Source organism: Nomascus leucogenys, chromosome 22a (assembly GCF_006542625.1).
Source record: "Nomascus leucogenys isolate Asia chromosome 22a, Asia_NLE_v1, whole genome shotgun sequence".
Classification (NCBI taxonomy): domain Eukaryota; kingdom Metazoa; phylum Chordata; class Mammalia; order Primates; family Hylobatidae; genus Nomascus; species Nomascus leucogenys.
Window position 1 is genome coordinate 3,036,366 of NC_044402.1, and position 22,931 is coordinate 3,059,296.

Sequence of the window (22,931 nt, forward strand, 5' to 3'; positions counted from 1 at the left end):
GGGTGTCTGAACCAGAGAAACTCCATCTTGAATAGGGGGTGAGTAAAATAAGGCTGAGACCTACTGGGCTACATTCCCAGGAGGTTAGGCATTCTAAGTCACAGGATGGGACAGGAGGTTGGCACAAGGTACCGGTCATAAAGACCTTAATGATAAAACAGGCTGCAGTAAAGCAGCTGACCAAAACCAAGATGGCGATGAAAGTGACCTCTGGTTGTCCTTACTGTTCATTATACTCTAATTATAATGCATCAGCATGCTAAAAGACACTTCCACCAGCACCATGACAGTTTCCAGATACCATGGCAATGTCAGGAAGTTGCCCTGTATGGTCTACAAAGGGGAGAAACCCTCAGTTCCAGATATTGCCCACCCCTTTCCCATAAAACTCATGAATAATCCACCCCTTGTTTAGCATACGATCAAGAAGTAACAGTAAGTATAAGCAGCTGAGCGGCATGGGCTCTGCCTATGGAATAGCCATTCTTTATTCCTTTGCTTTCTTAATAAACTTGATTTCACTTAAAAAAAAAAAAAAAAAAGAAAATACAAATCAAAGCCACAGTGAGTTCCCACTTCACACTCACTAGGATGGCTGTAATTTTTTTTTTTTTTTTTTTTTTTTTTTTGAGACAGGGTTTTACTCTGTCACCCAGGCTGGATAGAGTGCAGTGGTGTGAACATGACTTGCTGCAGCCTTGAACTCCTGGGCTCAGGCAATCCTCCCAACTCAGCCTCCCGAATACCTGGGAATACAGGGTGTGCACAACCATGCCCAGCTAGTTATTTTATTTTCTGTAGAGACGGGGTGTCACTATATTGCCCAGGTTGTTCTCAAACTCCTGGGCTCAAGTGATCCTCCCACCTCGGCCTCCCAAAATGTTAGAATTATAGGCATGAGCCAACGTACCCAGCCTTTTATTTTTTTAGATAAAGTCTCATTCTGTAGCCCAAGCTGGAGTGCGGTGGCATGATCTCGGCTCACTGCAACCTCTGCCTCTCAGGCTCAAGTGATTCTCGTGCCTCAGCCTCCCTAGTAGCTGGGACTACAGGCTGGTGCCGCCACGCCTGGCTAATTTTTTGTATTTTAGTAGAGACGGGGTTTCACCATGTTGCCCAGGGTGGTCTCAAACTCCTGAGCTCAGGTGATCTGCCTGCCTCGGCCTCCCAAAGTGCTGGGATTACAGGTGTGAGCCACTGCGCCTGGCCTATAATTTTTTTAAAAAAGGAAAATAACAAGTGTTAGTGAGGATGTGGAAAAACTGAAACCTTCATACATTGCTGTTGGAAACACAAAATGGTTCAGCCACTAAGGAAAAGAGGCTGGCAGTTCCTCAAAAAGTTAAAACATTTTACCATATGACCCAGCAATTCCACTCTTGGGTACATGCTCAAAAGAACTGAAAAAAGGTACTCAAAGAAACACATGTATACACATGTTCACAGCAGTACTATTCACAATAACCAAAAAGGTAGAAACCACCAAAATGTCCATCAATACACGAATAAACAAAATGTAATCTCTCCAGACAGTGAATACCATTCAGCCTTAAAAAGGAATCAAGTTCTGATTCATGCTACAACATGGATGAACCCTGAAAACATGCTAAGTGAGTAAGTCAGACGCAAAGGGCACACACTACATGATTTCATTTACATGAAACATACACAATAGGGAAATCCACAAGACAGAAAGCAGACGGGTACTTACCAGTGGTTGAAAGGAGGGATAATGGGGACTCACTGCTTATGGGTATGGGGTTTCCTTTTGGGAATGAAAAAAATGTGTTGGAACCAGATAGAGATCATGGTGCACAACACGGTGAATGTACAAAATGCCACTGAATCATTCACTTTTAAATGGCTGTTATGTGTATCTCACTACAATTTATTTTAAAACACTGTTTAAAAAAAAAAAAAACAGCCAGGTGTGGCGGCTCACACCTATAATCCCAGCACTTTGGAAGACTGAGGTGGGCAGATCACTTGAGGCCAGTAGTTCAAGACACGCCTGGGCAACACAGTAAAAAACCCCATCTCTACAAAAAATACAAAAAATAGCTGGGTGTGGTGCTGCACACCTGTAGTCCCAGCTATTTGGGGGGCTGAGGTGGGAATCACTTGAGCCCAGGAGGTTGAGGCTGCAGTGAGCCATGTTTGCACTACCGCACTGCAGCCTGGGCGACATAAAAGTAAGACTCTGTCTCAAAACCAAAACCAAAACCAAAACCTACTATAACCACTCAGTCACTTGGATGGCTAAAATTTTAAAAATAGAAAATCACAAGTGTTGACGAGGATATGGAGAAATGGGAGTCTTCACATATTGCTGACAGGAATGTAAAATGGTGCAGCCCTTGTGGAAACAATCTGACAGTTCCTCCAAAAGTTAAACACAGAATTACCGTATGACCCAACAATTCCATTTCTATGTATATACCAAGAGAACCAGTATGTTCATGCAAAAACTTGTTCACAAACGTTCAGAGCAGCACTATTCATAATAGCGAAAAAAAAAAGTAGAGACAGCCCAAATGGTCAACTGGTAAATGCATAAACAAAATTTGGTCTATCCCTACAATGAACTCTTACTCAGGCATAAAAAAAATGAGGTACTATATATATGCTACAACATGGATGGATCCTGAAAACATTAAGCTATGGAAGTCAGAAACAAAAGGCCACATATTGTATGATTCCTATTACATGAAATGTCTAGAACAGGCAAATTCATAGATACAGAAAGTAGATTAGTGGTTGCCAGAGGCTGGGGCAAGCGAACAATGGAGAGTGCCTGCTTAGTGGTATAGGGTTTCTTTTTGGGGTGATGAAATATTCTGAAATTAGATAGTAGCATAACATTCTTTTTTTTTTTTTTTTAGACAGAGTCTTGCCTCTGTCGCCCAGGCTAGAGTGCAGTGGCACAATCTAGACTCACTGCAACCTCCACCTCCCGGGCCCAAGCAATTCTGCTGCCTCAGCCTCCCAAGTAGCTGGGGTTACAGGTGTGCGCCACCACGCCCAGCTAATTTTTTTGTATTTTCAGTAGAGATGGGGTTTCACCATGTTGGCCAGGCTGGTCTCGAACTCTTTACAGACATGAGACACCACGCCCGGCCATAACATTCTGAATATACACGAAACAACTGAATTGTACACTTTAAGTGGTTTAAATGGTGAATTTTATGTTTTCTAAATTTTATCTCAATTAGAAAGTGTTTAAAATTTTTTTCGTGGGGTAAAAAACGGTGGTGGGGGGAACATCCAGATTCCTGAATCCCGCACAGCCTGGTAACCACTCCTTACCACCAGCACAAACATAAAAAGATGGCCAGCAGGCAGGGGGCAGTAGCTCACACCTGCAATCCCAGCACTTCAGGAGGTCAAGGCAAGAGGACTGCTTGAAGCACCAGGAGTTTGAGATCAGCCTTGGCAACATAGCAAAACTCAGTCAGCCTCTAAAAAAAATAAACGCCAGGTGCAATGGCTCATGCCTGTAATCCCAGCACTTTAGGAGGCAAGGCAGGAGGATCGTCTGAGGTCAGGAGTTCAAGACCAGCCTGGCCAACATGGCAAAACCCTGTCTCTACTAAAAATACAAAAATTAGCCGGACGTGGTGGTGTGCGCCTACAGTCCCAGCTACTCAGGAGGCTGAGGCAGGAGAATATAAGAATCGTTTGAACCCGGGAGGTGGAGGTTGCAGTGAGCCGAGATTGTGCCGCAGCACTCCAGCCTGGGCGACAGAGTGAGACTCTGTCTCAAAAAAAAAAAAAAATTAGCCAGGCATGGCGACACATGCCTGTGACTCCTAGCTACTCAAGAGGCTGAGGTGGCAGAACTGCTTCAAGGTTACAGTGAGCTACGATCATGCCACTGCACTCCAGCCTGGGTGACAGGGCAAGATTCTGTCTCTAAAACAAAACAAAACAAAACTTTTTCATTTTTTTTGAACAGCTAGCACACTGAACCTTATGTGACACAATTCTGTTTGTCCACATGTAGATCCAAAGAATTTCATATAATCCTAAGTATCTTAATAGCAAAATTAAATAAGTATCTTGATAGGAAAATTAAAAGTAAGGAGGAGTAAAGATATTAGAAGTCAATGAAAAACTAAGTTTCAGGGGATAATGTTTTAAATTACATGCAGAGAATTAAGGAGAAATAAGCGGCCAAGAGGACAACTGCAACCTCACACACGGACCACACTGACTGATGGTGAGGACAGCAAGCAGGCCGCACTGGAGTCGGTCACGTCTCGTTCCCAGGCTAGAACACCACCACCTACAAGTACAGCTCCAAAAGCAAAGACCAAGTTCGAAGGCCCCAAACTAAATATCACTGTAAAAGAAAGCTCCTAAAACTAAAAGGCTAATTTTTTCTAAATTATCTGTGGTGGCTGCCAGGCATGGCGGCGTGTGCCTGTAGTGCCTGCTCAGAAGGCTGAGGCGGGAGGATCACTTGAGCCCAGGAGGTTGAGTCTAGCCTGAGCAACAGAGAGACCTTGTCTGTAAAAAAAATAAAAATAAAAATAAAATGTCTGTAAGGGTAACTTATTTTCTTTTGAGGTAATTTCTTTTCTTTTTTTTCTTTTGAGGTAATTTCTTTTATTTTCTTTCTTTTCTTGCTGTCACCCAGGCTGGAGTGCAGTGGTGTGAACATGGCTCACCGCAGCCTTGAACTCCCAGGCTGAAGCGATCCTCCTGCCTCAGCCTCCCAACTAGCTGGGACTACAGGCACGCACCACCACACCCCACTAACTTTTCTATTTTTTGTAGAGACAGGGTCTCACCATGTTGCCCAGGTAGGTCTCGCCAATGTGGCCCAGGCTGGTCTCGAACTCCTGGGCTCAAGCAATCCTCTGGCCTCAGCCTCTTAAAGTGCGAGGATTACAGGCATGAACCACCCACGAGGCCTGTGATGGTAATTTCTTTTTTTTTTTTTTTTTTTTTTTGAGACAGAAGTCTCGCTCTGTCGCCCAGGCTGGAGTGCAGTGGCGCCATCTCGGCTCACTGCAAGCTCTGCCTCCCGGGTTCACGCCATTCTCCTGCCTCAGCCTCCCGAGTAGCTGGGCCTACAGGCACCCGCCACCACGCCTGGCTAATTTTTTGTATTTTTAGTAGAGACGGGGTTTCACCATGTTAGCCAGGATGGTCTCGATCTCCTGACCTTGTGATCTGCCCGCCTCAGCCTCCCAAAGTGCCGAGATTACAGACCTGAGCCACCACGCCCGGCCCTGTGGTGGTAATTTCTAATCTGTCACCATTTCTGGTCCGTTCACACTGAGCTGTGGACAGGCAGGAATCCCTCGTGTGTTCCACACACAGGCCTATCACCAGAAGTGGCAAGAAATAAGTGAGATTGCATATTTGGAAGGATTGTGAAAACCTTTAATTAGATTTTTTGATTTAAACATAAATACCTTTACTTCACTTGCTTATATGTGGGTATAAAAATAGTTAAATTCTATTTTTATCCTAAAATTTAGATATGACAATTATAAGTGAATGGCAATTCTACAATATTTATAATAATTATTGTGCTGATAAAGAAAAATTATGCAAATTCAGTTAAATGAATTAAAGATGGTATTTGAGGCAACTTTTAGTAACTTGCCAATTAATCTTTGGCATCCTGATTTGGGGGAGCAGCTTGCAGTTTCCATTGCTCAGATGCTGGACACTTGCGCCTCTGGTTAGCACGGCTGTCATACACATGCTGGGAATCCGAGGCCACTGCCTATTTAATAGCCCACTGCCTATCCTCACTGAGCATCAGGTTTGAGAAGACGTTTGCTTCCACACAGAGAGAAATGTACTGCTCAATGGCAACAACAGATCCACTAAGCAAAGACAGTGCTAAGAAAATTACAATGAAGGGAATTGTGTGACTAAAAAATGGCACCTATGCCAGTGCACTTTGAGGAGCTAATGAAGGGCCAAGACCAGAAACTACGAGGAGCGCAGCATCTGGCGCTCTGAGCACTGTAACTTTTTTTTTTTTAAGACGGAGTCTCACTCTGTCACCCAGGCTGGAGTGCAGTGGCGCAATCTTGGCTCAATGCAACCTACAGCTTCCAGGTTCAAGCAATTCTCCTGCCTCAGCCTACTGAGAAGCCGGGATTACAGGCGCACGCCACCAGCTCTGGCTAATTTTTTTATTTTTAGTAGAGACAGGGTTTCACCATGTTGGCCAGGCTGGTATCGAACTCCTGACCTCAAGTGATTCACCCATCTTGGCCTCCCAAAGTGCTGGGATTACAGGTGTGAGCCACCACACTCAGCCTGCAACTTTTATTCTGCAGTCTTCTTTAAGCAGAATTTTTACTCTATTACTTTACTTACTTACTGTTTGCTACAGTTTTAGACACGAATTTACTGTATTTTGAGGTCTTGTTTTTAACTAAATGAAAGGCATCTCTAATTATTTAAGAAAATTCTTTCATAAAAGTTTAGTTTCTAGTCAGCTACTCAGGAAGGCCCTCACTCACAGGTGAGGCATATCTATACCCTAGTACCGAAAGAGGTGGACTGGATTCCTTTCACTTTCTTCTATGCCTCCATTACTCTAATGATTTGTTTTATGTTCCCTAGTTCCATGATTTTAGTTGAGCTACACTGTAATTAGAATTTAAAAACTGGAAACAAAAGTACATCTGCTGACAAAAGGGTGCTCCAAGAGCTGGAAAGCCCGGGGAAAACCAAAAAAGGGAAGCATCAGATAAACAAAGCAAAAGGCTCCTGCCGCAAGAAAGCACGAAACACGACACACATGGAGAAAAGCAGCTCAACATCAAGCCCAGCAGGGCAATTAAAGGTATCGTCCTAGTGATGCCAATAAATGGAGAAGGGCAAAGATCACGAACAGACAGGTGTGCCCTGCTGATAAGAAAGCTTTCTGAAAATCCACATTCATGCAAACACTTCAGCATACTGACTCTGTTCCTGATACCTGATGCCAAATGTTCCACTGCGGGAGAGGGCCCACAGTCAGCACCCTGGGCAAGTAACAGGAGGCTGGATTCTTACCAGAAAGGCAGATCACAGTCACACATGAAAAGCCCCCTTAGGACAGGGAGGGAGAGACACACAGACCAAGTGACTCAGGCAGACTCCTAGGAAAGAACCTGATTAAATCACAATATAAGACATGGTCTTAAAGCCTTTGAGAAAACAATAGTTATTTGGGGCCCAGCATTGTCAGTATCCCTTGGTTGGTTCATAAGAGTTAGGATTTTTAAAAAGTATTCATTCAACCCTTATTATATGCAAAGACACTGTGCCTCTTTTGGCCCAGGACCAGAGTCCTGCCATCTGGACAGGAAGCAGGGAGAGCAGCCAAAGGCTCAGTCCACTCGATATGCAACCAAGTGCAGGCAGCACTTCTCCAGATGGAGGCTTCCCCTAGGTCACGCCTGCCACATGGGGCTGGAGCCCCGGGGCTGTATAAGGGGCAGAAGTTGCAAGTGTGATAAGGTTCATCTTCCTGGAGTGTCAACTGTATTTGAAGACGTGAAAAGCATAAAACATGGCCATATTGAGAAGCAGATTATAATGTTTCGATCAATTGTTAGAATAAAACATGAGATTTCAAAAAACACTAGATCTGCCAGGCACCGTGGCTTAAGCTTGCAGCATACTTTGGGAGGCAGAGGTGGGAGGATTGCTTGAGGCCAGGAGTTCAAAACCAGCCTGGGCAACAAAGCAAGACCCTGTGTCTTTTAAATAAAAAAGACAAAAGGAATAAAAGAAAAAACAACAACAACACTGGATCTCACATCAGTGCAGATGTGTGCCTCCTGGTGAGGGCATCACGCACCTCTGAAGTACCTGTGCTGAAAGGCTGAGCCAGAAAGCGATCGATCCTCTGTATCCACCCAGAGGCAGAAGAACATGTCCAGTGGAAACAGCAAAGGCCAGAATGAGGGAACTTCTGACTACTGAACAATCAGCCTGGATTTTCCAACAAATAAAATGCAAGGAAAAAAGGGATGGGGAAAAGTATTCTATTGATTAAGAGACTTAACAGACATATCAGCTAACTGCAATTATTTGGACCCTGCTTCAAACAAACTAAAAATACCAGAGACTATTGGAGAAAATTGAATGCTACTGTGATGAGATCATGATTATAAATGAAATTTAAAGAGTTTTCTTGACACTTTTCAATATATCAAAAATAGCTATGTATTAAATGTCACTTCGGATGTAAACATTTCAAACTTCTTATACTTATTTTTAACATTCTGACATATGAACGATTTATTATTATTATTTTTTGAAGGGACAGGGTCTTGGTCTATGGCCAGCCTGGACAGCAGTGGCATATGATCCTAGCTCATTGCAGCCTGGAACTCTTGGGCTCAAGTGATCCGCCTGCCTCAGCCTCCCATGTAGCTGGGACTACAGGCACACACCACCACACCCAGTTAATTATTTTATTTTTTTAGACAGGGTTTCACTGTGTTGCCCAGGCTGGTATCGAACTCTTGGGTTCAAGAGATCCTCCCACCTCAGCCACTCAATCACAAGTTAGAGACTGAAACACAGAGTATTTTATTTTCTTTCAAACTCCTAGAGAAAGATGGTTAAGGAGCAAATAGTTCTTGTATCAAAAAATGCAATACTCCATGAGGCAGGTCACACCCCCAGGCTGCCCGTGCCTTCCTTGCAGTGGGGAACCTTCTAGGGAAGGGTAGGGCCGAGAGATTTCGGAAAGTAGGCCTTGGACAAAGAGGTGCAGGCCACCACTCTTGGTTTTCCAACCTATTCACTCATTCCTGGGCTATGAGGTATGATGTCTATTATTTTCAGTTTAATACTGGTTTGAAAAAAATGAAAAATAAAAATAAGGTCAGACACAAACCAAAACAAAGTGCCATGTACATAGAAAGTCAAATACATCTGCTGAAGAATGAAACTGCTAAAGCCAAAAATGAGTATGTTCAGGATGTTTTACAATTTAATTACTTGATTTTTGTGCAAGATGAAAAAGTAACAGCTGAAGAAAGAAATCTACACAAATTAAATTGGTTTAGTGGCATACCTGTGTGTCATATGCTTTAAGGAGATATATGGAAGCTTGATCAGGAAGGAAGGAGGACTTCAATAAAAAAAGTGGCAAAGCAACGCCAACCTTATACTTCTTTAATTACTGTAGTGGAGTCCCTTACCTACAAAATAATAATAGTTGGTCAATTCTCACCTGGAAAATTTTTAGAGCTTTTAAAAATGAAATTTCAAGGCCAGGCGCAGTGGCTCGTGTTGTAATCCCAGCACTTTGGGAGGTCGAGGAGGGCAGATCGCCTGAGGTCAGGAGTTCGAGACCAGCTGGGCCAATATGGTAAAACCCCATCTCTACCAAAAATACAAAAATTAGCTGGGCATGGTGGCGCACACCTGTAATCCCAGCTACTTGGGAGGCTGAGGCAGGAGAATAGTTTGAACCCGGGAGGCAGATGTTGCAGTGAGCCAAGATCATGCATGCCACTACACTCCAGCTCCAGCCTGGGCGACAGAGCGAGACTCCATCTCAAATAAATAAAAATGAAATTTCAAAAGGTAAATTTCTATAATATGAAGAAATTTAAGATAAAACATAATTAACTACTGTATATGCATGTGCTCTGGGGATTTTCCACATTTTTTGAATGGAACGTGCAATATAAAATCTAATTATTTTAAAATTGCTTTTACTATGAAGTATTACTTACAGAAAAGCATAGGAAACATATGTATACCGTCTCATGAAGTTACTACATAAATACCAGTCCAACTACCACCAAGGGAAGGAACATTGCCAGAACTCCAGAAAGGCTGGGTGCCTCTATCTGACCCCAAAACCCTTCCACCACATACGTAAGTACTAGCTTAATAAAATGATTTTGTTTGATTTGTTGAGGCAGGGTCTTGCTCTGTCACCCAGGCTGGAGTGCAGTGGTACAATCACAACTCATGGCAGCCTTGACCTCCCAGACTCAGGCAATTCTCCCATCTTAGCCTCCCAAGTAGCTGGGACCACAGGAGGATGCCACCATGCCCGGATAATTTTTTTTTTTTTTTTGAGACAGAGTCTCGCTGTCGCCCAGGCTGGAGTGCAGTGGCGCGATCTCGGCTCACTGCAAGCTCCGCCTCCCGGGTTCACGCCATTCTCCTGCCTCAGCCTCCCGAGTAGCTGGGACTACAGGCACCCGCCACCGTGCCTGGCTAATTTTTTGTATTTTTAGTAGAGACGGGGTTTCACTGTGGTCTCAATCTCCTGACCTCGTGATCCACCCTCCTTGGCCTCCCAAAGTGCTGGGATTACAGGCGTGAGCCACCGTGCCCGGACTTTTTTTTTTTTTTTAGAGGCTGGATCTCCCTATGTTGCCTAGACCGGTCTGGAACTCCTGTGCTCAAGTGATCCTCCCATCTCAGCCTCCCAAAGTGCTGGGATTACAGGCATGAGCTACTGTGCCTTAACTTTTATGGTTTATCATTTCCTAACTTTTCTTTAGAGATTTATCACCTAGGTGTGCAGCCCTACCAAACATAATTTATATAAAAACCAGAAGCAGATGAAAACAACAAAATCATACTACATATATTCTTGTCTTGCCTTTTTCTTTGCCTTTTTTGTTGTTACTGTGTCTGTAGTTTACTTTCATTGCTGTGTAATATTCTACTCAGTAAATATACCATAATTTAGTTATCCATTCTCATCCCCTAGGGTGGTCTCTGCTTTGGAGCAAATACAAACACTACTAAGATTTTGCTGGTACAGCTATCTCAATCACTTTAGGCATGTATTTCTAGGTACATACCTAGAAGTATGATTGCTAGCTTATACTCTAAAGCCAAACTATTTCCCAAAGCAGCTGTAATGTGCACTCCCATCAGAAGGGTATGAGAGAGTTTCTGTTGCTTAACTTTTTCAACAACAATTGCCAGACTTTTTAATTCCTGCTAACTGAACAGCGGTATAATAGCATTCTAAGTTTTTTTTTTTTTCCTTTTCTTTTTTTTTTTTTTGAGACAGGGTCGACCTCTGTCGCCCAGGCTAGAGTGCAGTGGCACGATCAGGGCTCACTACAGCCTTGAAACTCCTGGGCTCAAGAGATCCTCCCACCTCAGCCTCCCCAGTAGCTGAGATTACAAGCATGTGCCACCACACCCAGCAAATTCAAAAACTTTTTTTGGCTGGGTGCAGTGGCTCACACCTGTAATTCCAGCACTTTGGGAGGCCGAGGCGGGCAGATCACAAGGTCAGGGGATCAAGACCATCCTGGCTAACACAGTGAAACCCTGTCTCTACTAAAAATACAAAAAAATTAGCCAGGCGTGGTGGCAGGTGCCTGTAGTCCCAGCTACTCGGGAGGCTGAGGCAGGAGAATGGCATGAACCCGGGAGCCGGAGCTTGCAGTGAGCCGAGATGGCACCACTGCATTCCAGCCTGGGTGACAGAGGGAGACTCCGTCTTGAAAAAAAAAAAAAAAAAAAATTTTTTTTTTTTTTTTTTTTTTTTTAGGCTGGGTACAGTGCTCATGCCTGTAATCTCAGCACTTTGGAAGACTGAGGTGGCTGGATCACCTGAGGTCAGGAGTTCGAGACCAGCCTGACCAACATGGTGAAACCCAGTCTCTACTAAAAATAAAAAAATTAACCACAGCTGGTGGCGTGCGCCTGTAATCCCAGCTACTCGGGAGGCTGAGGCAGGAGAATCGCTTGAACCCGGGAGGCAGAGGTTGCAGTGAGCCAAGATTGCACCACTGTACTCCAGCGTGGGCAACAAAGTGAGACTCCATCTCAAAAAAAAAAAAAAACAATTTTTTTAGGGCCGGCGCAGTGGCTCACGCCTGTAATCCCAGCACTTTGAGAGGCTGAGGTGGGTGGATCACAAGGTCAGGAGATTAAGTCCATCCTAGTTAACATGGCAAAACCCTGTCTCCACTAAAAATACAAAAAATTAGCCGGCATGCTGGCAGCCACCTGTAGTCCTAGCTACTCAGGAGGCTGAGGCAGGAGAATGGCGTGAACCCAGGAGGCGGAGCTTGCAGTGAGATAAAATTGCGCCACTGCACTCCAGCCTGGGCAACAGTGCGAGACTCCGTCTCAAAAACACAAAAACAAAAACAAAACAAAAACATTTTTTTTTTTAGAGGTCAGAGTCTCACTATGTTGCCCAGGCTGGTCTCAAACTCCTGGCCTCAAGCAACCCTCCCGCCTCAGCCTCCCAAAGTGCTGGGATTACAGGCATGAGCCGCCACACCTGGCCAACTAAGAATTCTTTATTATAGAATTTTATAATAATTTTGAATAAAGAATTCATGAAATTTTACATCTGGCAATTACTGCAATGGAGATTTAATTTTGTAGCCAAATATTTGTTCACATTCGCCATGGTTCCTGCACCCTGATTTCTTGTCAGGTATAAATTCCCAGCTCAGTCCACAGCTTCCAGAGGCACTGACTCCAAAACCTGGGCCCAGGTAAAGCCTGTGATTTGCACCTGGTCATTCAGAGCGTCTTATTTTCCAGCCCAGAGTTGGCTCATCTCTGAACACACAACACAGATCAGGATTAATGGGTCTCCTCTTCCCACTATGGGACTTAAAGAGATTCTCTCTCTTTCCCAAAGAACCTGAACACATGAAGGACGATGCTGGGGAAGAAACTGGCCCAAGTGAACCATCTATAGCTAGCCCTGCCTTAGGTTTTTCAATCAGATGATCATTAAACCTTCTTTTTACTTACTTAAAACAACTAAGGTTGAATTTCTCAAAATTTACATCAGAAACAGCCCTCATTGATACAATCACATATTCAGAAACAGGTTTTAATCTTGTACTCAAGAACTGTACAGGTCAATTAAGGTAACACATGACAACCTATGTATGTGTTTACACACATTCCCAGCATTCCCTCAATCATACATTTGTTTAAATCTAAACATTTTTAATAGTCATAGGACTGGTTAAGGTTTCCTATTTCTTCTTCAGTTACTTTTAGTTAAGTTACATTTTGAAAGAAATTTGTCTGTTTTATCTAAATTTTCAAATGTGTATAGCGTGATACTAATTCTAATATCCTTTTATGATATCTTAACAGTCTACTGAATCCATAGTGTTTTCACCTTTTTCATTTCATTTCGTTATTTATACCTGTTTTTTCTTCCTTATCAGTTTCACTGGAACTTTGTCAATTTTACCACTTTTTTTTTTTTCCTTTTAGAAACACAGGGTCTCACTCTGTCACCCAGGCTGGAGTACAGTGGTGTGATCATAGCTCACTGTAGCCTCAAACTCCCAAGCTCAAGCGATCTGCCCTCTCTCTCCTCCTGCCCAAAGTGCTGGGATTACAGGTGTGAGACACCATGCCTGGCCCCAGATGGAAACTATTTAAGCCTGAGTGCAGTGTCTCACGCCTGTAATCCCAGCACTTTGGGAGGCTGAGGTGAGTGGATTGCTTGAAATCAGGAGTTCGAGACCAGCCTGGGGAACATAGTGAGACTCCGTTTCTACAAAAAATACAAAAATTAGCTGGGCATGGTGGCACACGCTTATAGTCCCAGCTACTAGGGAGGCTGAGGCAGGAGGACTGCTTGAGCTCGGGTGACAGAGGTTACAGTGAGCCGAGATCATACCCACTGCACTCCAGCCTGGGCACTAGAGTGAGACCCTGTCTCCAAAATATATATAAATAAAAATTTTTCCCATCAAATATTATTTTCTTTCTATCTGAATTCCCTTTAATATTCCTTTAGTGCCATTCTGTTGGCAATAAATTCTGATGTCTAGTGGCCTAAAATTTATTTTTGTTTTTGGGTTTTTTTTTTTTTTTTGAGATGGAGTCTCGCTCTGTCACCCAGGCTGGAGTGCAGTGGCATGATCTCAGCTCACTGCAACCTCTGCCTCCCAGGTTCAAGCAATTCTCCTGTCTCAGCCTCCCGAGTAGCTGGGATTACAGGCACCTGCCACCACACCCAGCTAGCTAATTTTTTTTAGTAGAGACGAGGTTTCACCATGTTGGCCAGGCTGGTCTCAAACTCCCGACTTCAGGTGATTCACCTGCCTTGGCCTCCCAAAGTGCTGGGATTACAGGTGTGGACCACCATGCCTGGCCTAAAAATTTCTTTACTTTTGAAATAAATAAAAATTTATCCTTCATTTTTGAAAGATATTTTTGCTGGATACAGAACTCTAACAGGTTTTTTTCTTTCAGTACTTGGAATATGTTGCTCTGTTGTCTTCTGGTTCACACAAGATGTGACCAGGAATCGCTGTTATTAGCAACTGTGTTCCTCTGTAATGTGTTTTCTTCTGGCTGCTTTGAAAGCTTTTGATCTTGATCACTGGTTTTTTGGCAATCTGATTATGAGGTACCTTGGATTTCTTTATATTTGCTCTGTTTGGAATTTTTGAGCTTCATAGTTTGCAGTTTTCATCAAATCTGGAAAATTTCCAGCCATTATTTCTCCAAATATTTTTTCCATTCCCTCCTCTTCTCCTTCTGGAACTAGATTATACATATCTTAAGTGAGCTGACTTTGTCCCAAAGGCCGCTGATGCTCTGTGATCTCGTGCAGTCTGGATTCTCTGTGCTGTGCTTTGGAAAGCTTCTACTGCTACGTCTTCAGGCTCACCAACTCTTTTCTTCTGTAGTAATAACCTGTTGTGATCCCTCTACTGCATTATATATACATATATATGTGTATATATTATTTTACTATATATAAATTTATTTTATTATTATATATTTTATCATATAAATAAAATATATATTATTTTTATTTATTTATTTTTGAGACGGAGTCTTGCTGTGTCGCCTGGCTGGAATGCAGTGGTGTGATCTCGGCTCACTGCAACCTCCACCTCCCGGGTTCAAGTGATCCTCCTGCCTCAGTCTGCGGAGTAGCTGGGATTACAGGCGCCTGCAACACGCCCGGCTAATTTTTGTATTTTCAGTAGAGATGAGGTTTCACCATGTTAGCCAGGCTACTCTTCAACTCCAGACCTCAAATGATCTGCCCACCTCAGCCTCCCAAAGAATTGGGATTATAGGCGTGAGCCACTGCGCCCGGCATTTTATATATTTTATATATTGTATTTTCATCTCTGGAAGTTTTATTTCAATCTTTTTTGAATCTTTCATTTCACTCAGTATGCTTACGTTTTTCTCTACATTCTTGAGTGTGCAACATATTTATAAGTTATTTTAATGTTTGTGTGCTAATTGCATCATCCCTTGTCATTCTGGGGTCTGTTTCTCTTGATTTTCTTCCTGGTTAATATCACATTTCCTTGCTTCTCTGCATACCTGGTAATTATTTATTAGATGCTAGACACAATTTCCTTTTACATTTTTGGGTGCTAGTTTTATTACATCCTTTTTAAATATAGTCAAGGCTTTGTTCTGATAATGTAATCAAGTTATCTGTAATCAGTTAGGGCAAGTCGGGAGCAGCCCATTGGTCTATGGATAATTCAGCCCCACTGCTAAGGCAGCCCTTCTGAGGAATCGTCCTGACACCACAGATGAAAAAGCTGCTCTGAACCCACACTAACAAAGGTGAAAAGGCAACCCTTCAAAGGATCTACCTGAGACCACCCAGGGTGGTGGGAACACAAACTATTCCCAGCCCTGTGCAACTGATGTCCAAGAAGTGCTTGGCCTTCTCCTTTTTGGTGGTTCTCCTCCCAGCCTTGAGGTGCTTCCTCTTGGGCACATGCAGACCAGGACGCAGCCAACGCCTCAAGGGGGTCCTTCTGCAGATCTCTGGAGCTCTCTCTCTAACCTGCTCCCTCCTCTCCTATGTTTTCCTCCACAAATTCTAGCTGTCTTATCCTCCCCAATTTCTCCTGTTTCATCACTTTAGTGAAGCCAGTGGGTTGTCTGACTTCTCTCTTCCTGCCCTGAAACATGGAAACTGCCTCTCGAGACAAACTAAGGCTGTTTGTGTCAGTAAAGTTTTATTGGAATACGTCCATGTCCATTCACTTACATACTTAGGATGAAAGCAGGCAGAGCATAGCAGAGCAGTTGTGACATTAACAGCATCCGGCCCACAAAACCTGCAACGGTTACTATACAGCCCTTTATAGAAAAAAGTGCAGTCTCATGCTGTGGAGTATAAGCTGGAATACTGCAGGGCTTGTTTTGTTTGTTCCTCTTATTTCAAGGAACACGGTCCTAACCAGCCTTCTGTCAAATGTATGAAAACTATTACTTCATATATTTTGTCTGGTTTGCAAGTTGTTTAAGATAGAAGTCAATTTGGGACTAGGGTGAGGCAATTGAGGTACTTGCCTTAGGCACAAATCTTAATTGAGTGCCAAAAAAACTCAGTAATAGAGATAAAATCAAAATTAATGAAAAAATCCATGAGGTACAAAATACCAAAATTTTATATATAATATCGATAATGGTGTCATGCCAAGCCATATTGGAACTTGAGACAAAAAGAAAAACCATTAAAACTGATCCTGTCTTTCAAATTTTGGTTTTGGACCAGGCGTGGTGGCTCATTCCAATCATCTCAGCACTTTGGGAGGCTAAGACGGGAGGACTGCTTGAGCACAGAGTTTGAGATCAGTATGGGCAACACAGTGAGACACCACTCCACCAAAAAAAAAAAAATTATCCAGACGTGGTGGCATGTGCCTGTAGTCTCAGCTACTTAGGAGGCTGAGGTTGGAGGATCACTTGAGCCCTCCCAGCTGTATTACCATAGCTGTAGTGAGCTATGATTGCTCTACTGCACTCCAGCCTGGGCAATAGAGCAAGACCCTGTCTTAAAAAGTAAAAAATAATTTTGTTTTTCATCATGGATTTTTTTTGCATCAAATGTGATTTTTTTAAAGCACTGCATTAAAATATTAATAATCTCGATTACTGAGATTTTGGGTATCCCTTTAAATTCTGCACTGAGGCAAGTGCCTCACTTGCCTTACCCTAGTCCTGGGTGGGGGGTGGGGGGCGTAAATCACCTCTAATTCCATCATAGTGGAAATGGAAGTCTCCAGGAATAACTTTCTTACTAAGTAGAATTAGACTAATACCTTATCGCTATAAGAGTTTATCAGAACTGCCAAACTTAATGTTTTCATTCTCAGAGATGTCTTTGAAAAAGAGATTACTTCAATGTGAAACATTATGCTCTAATTACTTCTCACTATTTGCAACTAACAGTAGGGAATGTACATGTTCCCACATATACCCATCAGAGGCAATCATTAGATGTGTATCAAATGGATATAAATTAGTAAACAAAAGCACTCTGCAGACATGAAGATACTATGAGAACATAAAAACTTTCTTCTAATTACTAAATAAATACAGACACACAAAGACATTGTGACTGCAAAATAACTGAGTAATTATATAGTATCTGGGCGACACACTGACAGTATGAGGTAGACCAAAAACAGCCACCTGCAGCAACTGCTGCCAAGTCAATTTCTTGACTGGTGAAAGTAAGTGCTCAGTCTCCAAACACACAAATTCAACTAAAAGCAAATAATGGCTGGGCACGGTGGCTTATGCCTGTAATCCCAGCACTTTGGGAGGCCAAGACGGGCGGATCACTTGAGGTGAGGAGTTTGAGACCAGTCAGGCCCACATGGTGAAACCCCGTCTCTACTAAAAACACAAAAAATCAGCCGGAAGTGGTAGCGTGCACCTGTAGTCCCAGCTACTCAGGAGGCTGAGGCAGGACAATCACTTGAGCCCAGGAGGCAGAGGCTGCAGTGAGCGAAGATCGCGCCACTGCACTGCAGCCTGGGTGACAGAGTGAGACTGTTTCAAAAAAAAAAAAAAAAAAAAAAAAGGCAAATCAACCAATAAGCTTCTCCCTTGGTTTTGCAGGATTAGCATCCTTTCGAAATTAGCCTGCTCATTTTGTAGGCGTTCCTAACTCCCAATCCTACCTCATCGATATGCCAGGAGGACACTGGGCAAGCAAAAGGACTCATCCATATGACAGTGAAAGCTTCTACCATGAGCCGATTTCCACAGATTCTCTACAGCATTCACTTCATAGAAGGCACAGGTGCAGGAAAATGTTTTCAAAAGTACTGACAAAAAAGGTGTTTTTTAAATTAAAAATATTGTGGTATTAAATTTAGTGGGGGAATGAAGATTATGAAATTTAAGGGGGTAATTATCATGAAGAAATTGTCTAGAACTCATGGAATTCAATGTTAACAATCAGGCATCATCAAATTCACAACATACCCCCTCCAATACACACTTCCCTTTGCATCTGCTGCTTCCGAGCCAGCCTCTGGGAGTGAGTAGACCCTGCCCTGCTGGCTCAGCATCCCCTCCCTTACCAGGAGTGGACTTGCAAACTCTGCTCCAGCCGCAACGACTGTCTCCTGTGTTTCTGTTCTTCCACTGTCTGTCAAACACTTCATCTGCAAGACTCCATTCAAGTATCTTGACAACTACTATTTATCACTAGACTCATGGTTTTCCACTAAACTTTAAGCTCCTTTAGAGCAGGGATCGTGCTAAATTTATCCTGTAGTCTCAATGCCTAGCAGGACGGCAGGCACACCCAGCAGGTACCACTTGTTTGTTGAATTAAACTGCGAGCATCTTTTCTGTAACTCTCCCTTCCCAGGGAAACTGACCTTACCTCCTGAAATCCTGGTCCTATAAGGACACCCATCACAACACTTACAAGCCTGTACACTTGCTTGCTTCCTTCTCTCTCTCCCATCTGACCGTGAGCTTTCTGAAGACAGCAATGTGTCTTGTTCAGGTTTGTATCCTCAGCACTTACAATGGTGTTGGCCACACAGTACGCATTTGGTCTTAGTTATTAATTTTCTTCTTGTAGTTATTAATTTATTCATCACAATTACAAATTTGCCTGGTACAGAGATGAGGAAACTAGAGTACGAAGATTCAGCAGCTTCACAACATGATACGTTACTAAGCGGCACAGCGGTCTACCTCCAGTCAGTGTTCTTAACTACTATGTCTGTTATCACACCGCGACTACCTCAGCAAAGACAGGCTCACTGACTTGTGCCGTAAGAATCAACAGTTATGCTGTTAAATCAGATTTGCCATTTGTACGCTCAAATTATTTTAGAAAGATCATTCAATGCTCCAACTCTGCTGGCCAGGGTCTGGATTGTTGAGTAACTAAAACAATTACATCAAACAACTTGCCCAAAGTCAGAGCTAACGGGACTAAAACCCAGGTCTTGAAGACCCAGCAATTTGACCACAGTATTTTTGCTGGCTTTGACAACTGTCAATTCAAACCCTGCACGATTATCTAATTCCTCAGCAAGAGGCAAAATACGTATCTCAAAATTTCCAAAATATCAATAAAGCCGAACAGATGCATCCACCCCATTTTAAAACCAAGTATCTTTTTTTTAAATTGTTTTGAATTTTAGCACTGACACAACCAGAGTTTGTTTATTCCCTTAGGACTAATATATGACATTCACAACCTGATGCACCAGGGAGCACCTTTAGCTGAACCAAATAAGGCTAGTTCTTGACTTCAAAGAAGATTTTAAGATCTCGGCTAGGCTAAAATAAAATTTATCATATCATTTAAATTATTGTTTGGAGGCCAGGCACGGTGGCTCACACCTGTAATCCCAGCACTTTGGAAGGTCAAGGTGGAAGGATCACTTGAGGCCAGGAGTTCAAGACCAGCCTGGGCAACATAGTGAGACCCCATGTCTATAAAAAATGTGAACATTAGCCAGGTGTGGTGGCATGCACCTGTGGTCCCAGCTACTCGGGAGGCTGAGGCGGGAGGATGGCTTAAGTCCAGGAGGTTGAGGCTACAGTGAGCTGTCATTGTACCACTGCAGTCCAGCCTGGGCAACAGAGCAAGACCTTCACCCCCACCCCCCCCCAAAAAAAGACACAAAAATTACTTGCTTAATTTCTAGCTACTCTAATATGAAAATTGAGTAGAATTATTTAGCTTACTTCTGAACAGTATCATCCAAATGCATCTGGATGAGGAGGAGCAAAGAGCAAGGGGAGAATGGAATGACTGTGCTGCACTACTCAGTCACAGTTAAAGAAATTCTTGGGGGAAAGAAGCCATTTTGTAGCCATATACCTCAGTGAGTTTTTTTCATTTTTGCTTATGGAACTGTGATAGGTTTCCCTGACGTCTTACTCACCTGAAATCACGATCAAACATTCATTACCACTGCATACTTACTTTATTCCTAAAACACAAAATGTCACACATATTTTTACAGCTAGATAAGAGTCACGTTAAAAGTTTAAGATATGCAATGTAACACTTATTTGATTTTAACATTCTTCATGCTACATAAACTCTCTAGAATAAATTTACTTCATAATCAAATGTGGCCACCCACCTCACCTTGCTACAACTGCTAGACACACTAGTACAAACTCTCCTGAGTAGCATCCAATGATCACATATACAAAAGTGTAAAACATTTCCAGATCACCCTAGAATTTTCATCTAAGCAGCCTTTCAAATAAACTATATTCTGCAACGCTGGCTTTTGCCTAATACACTAATGATTCACTGCAGTTTACACCGTGAATCTAAGTAGAGATTTGTTATGCAACATCAAATTTCTTAGGCTTCTCCAAAAATTAATCAATATCTTGAACATAAAATATTCTATTCTCAACCATCATTATACAAATAAAATGGCTACAATAATAAAATTTTCTGCCAGAAAATTACGAAAATAAATCTTTAAATGTAGGTTAGAGCAGTGGCAGTGCTGCTAAATGACTTCAGAAAAGACTCAGTGAGTGAGGGGCATCCACGAACCAGGCACAGAGGAGCAGGTGCACAAGCCCTGGCCAGCCCCGGCCTCCTGTGCTGTGTGCAGGCAGTACACCTTGCACACGGCACTGGCTCTGCCCCAGATGGTCACAGACAGTTGGGACCAAAGCACCCACCAAATGTATATATCATGTAGATAAATATTTTAGAGACAGGGTCTTGTTCTGTCACCCATGATGGAGTGCAGAGGCACGATCACAGCTCAGTGTAACCTCAAACTCCTGGCCTCAAGTGATCCTCCCGCCAATGTGCTACTATTCCAAGCATGAGTCACCATGCCTAAATTATTTTTTTTAACTTTTATTTTAGGTTCAGAAGTACATGTGCAGGTTTGTTATACAGGTAAACTCTTGTCACCAGGGTTTGATGTACAGATTATTTTGTAACCCAGGTACAAAGCCTAGAACCCAATGGTTATTTTTTCTGATCCTCTCCCTCCTCCCACCTTCCACCCTCAAGTAGGCCCTACTGTCTGTTGTTCCCTTCTTTGTGTCCATGTGTTCTCATCACTTAGCTCCCACTTATAAGCGAGAACGTTCGGTACTTGGTTTCATGTTCCTGCGTTACTTTGCTGAGGATAATGGCCTCCAGCTCCCAACCATGTTCTTGCAAAAGACAGGAGGATCTCATTCTTTCTTACAGTTACATCGTACCCCATGATATAAATGTACCAAATTTTCTTTATCCAATCTGCCACTGACAGGCATTTCAGTGGATTCCATGTCTTTGCTATTGTGAATATTGCTGCAGTGAACATATCTGTGTACATATCTTTATGGTAGAACAATTTATATTCCTTTGAGTATATATAACCAGTAATGGGATTGCTAGGTCGAATGGTGGTTCTATTTTTAGCTGAGGAATCACCATATTGCTTTCCACAACGGTTGAACTAGTTTACACTCCACCAACAGTGTATTAGCATTCCCTTTTCTCCACACTCTCACTAGCATCTTATTTTTGACTTTTTAATAATAGTTATTCTGACTGGTGTGAGATGCTATCTCACTGTGGTTCTGATTTGCATTTCTCTAATGGTCAGTGATTTGGGCTGTTTTTCACATGCCTGTTGGCTGCACGTGCGTCTTCTTTTGAAAACTAACTGTGCAAGCCCTTTGCCCACTTTTTAATGGGGTTTTTTTTTTCTTGTAGTTCTTTTTTCTTTTTTTTTTTTGAGACGGAGTCTCGCTCTGTCGTCCAGGCTGGAGTGCAGTGGCGCAATCTCGGCTCACTGCAAGCTCCGCCTACCGGTTTCATGCCATTCTCCTGCCTCAGCCTCTCCGAGTAGCTGGGACTACAGGCACCTGCCACCGCGTCCGGCTAATTTTTTGTATTTTTAGTAGAGACAGGGTTTCACCGTGGTCTCGATCTCCTGACCTCGTGATCCGCCCAACTTGGCCTCCCAAAGTGCTGGGATTACAAGTGTGAGCCACCGTGCCCGGCCTTTTTCTTGTAGTTCTTAAGTTTCTTAAGTTCCTTATAGATGCTGGATATTAGACTTTTGTCAGATGCATAATTTACAAATATTTTCTCCCATGCTGTAAGATGTATGTTTACTCTATTGATAGTTTCTTTTGCTGTATAGAAGCTCTTAAGTTTAATTAGATCCCATTTGTCAATTTTTGCTTTTGTTGCAATTGCTTTTAGTGTTTTCTTCATGAAATCTTTGTCAGTTCCTGCGTCCAGAATGGTATTACCTAGGTTGTCTTCCAGGGTTTTTATAGTTTTGGGTTTTACATTTCAGTCTTTAATACATCTTTTGTTGATTTTTGTACATGGTGTAGGGAAGGGGTCCAGTTTCAATCTTCTGCATGTGGCTAGCCAGTCGTCCCAGCACCACTGATTGAATAGGGAGTCCTTTCCCCATTGCTTTTGTCAGCTTTGTCGAAGATGAGATGGTTGTAGTTGTGCAGCCTTATTTCTGGGCTCTCTCTTTTGTTCCACTGGTGTCTGCTTTTGTACTAGTACCATGCTGTTAGGTTGCTGTAGCCGTGTAGTATAGTCTGAAGTTGCGTAACAGAATGCCTCCAGCTTTGTTCTTTTGCTTAGGACTGCCTTGGCTATTTGGGCTCTTTTTTGGTTCCATATGAATTTTAAAGCAGTGTTTTTCTAGTTCTGTGAAGAAGGTCCTCGGTAATCT

At 42.8% G+C, this 22,931-nt stretch overlaps 1 protein-coding gene across 6 annotated transcripts in view; it reads right to left on the reverse strand.

Moving 5' to 3' along the window:
- The window catches only part of TRAF3 (TNF receptor associated factor 3), a 133,316-nt gene that overhangs the window by 53,984 nt on the left and 56,401 nt on the right, over positions 1-22,931 (reverse strand). For 2 of the 6 annotated variants that reach the window (XM_030803939.1, XM_030803938.1), the window contains exons 3-4: positions 9,047-9,173; positions 7,820-7,953 (exon numbers count right to left, since the gene is read on the reverse strand). The exons of 3 other annotated variants lie outside the window; for them this stretch is intronic. In XM_030803939.1, coding sequence (XP_030659799.1) covers positions 7,820-7,895 — 76 coding nt within the window. In that variant the 5' untranslated portion in view covers positions 7,896-7,953; positions 9,047-9,173. The remainder of the gene's footprint in view (positions 1-7,819; positions 7,954-9,046; positions 9,174-22,931) is intronic. One more of the 6 variants, XM_030803941.1, reaches the window with a different exon arrangement.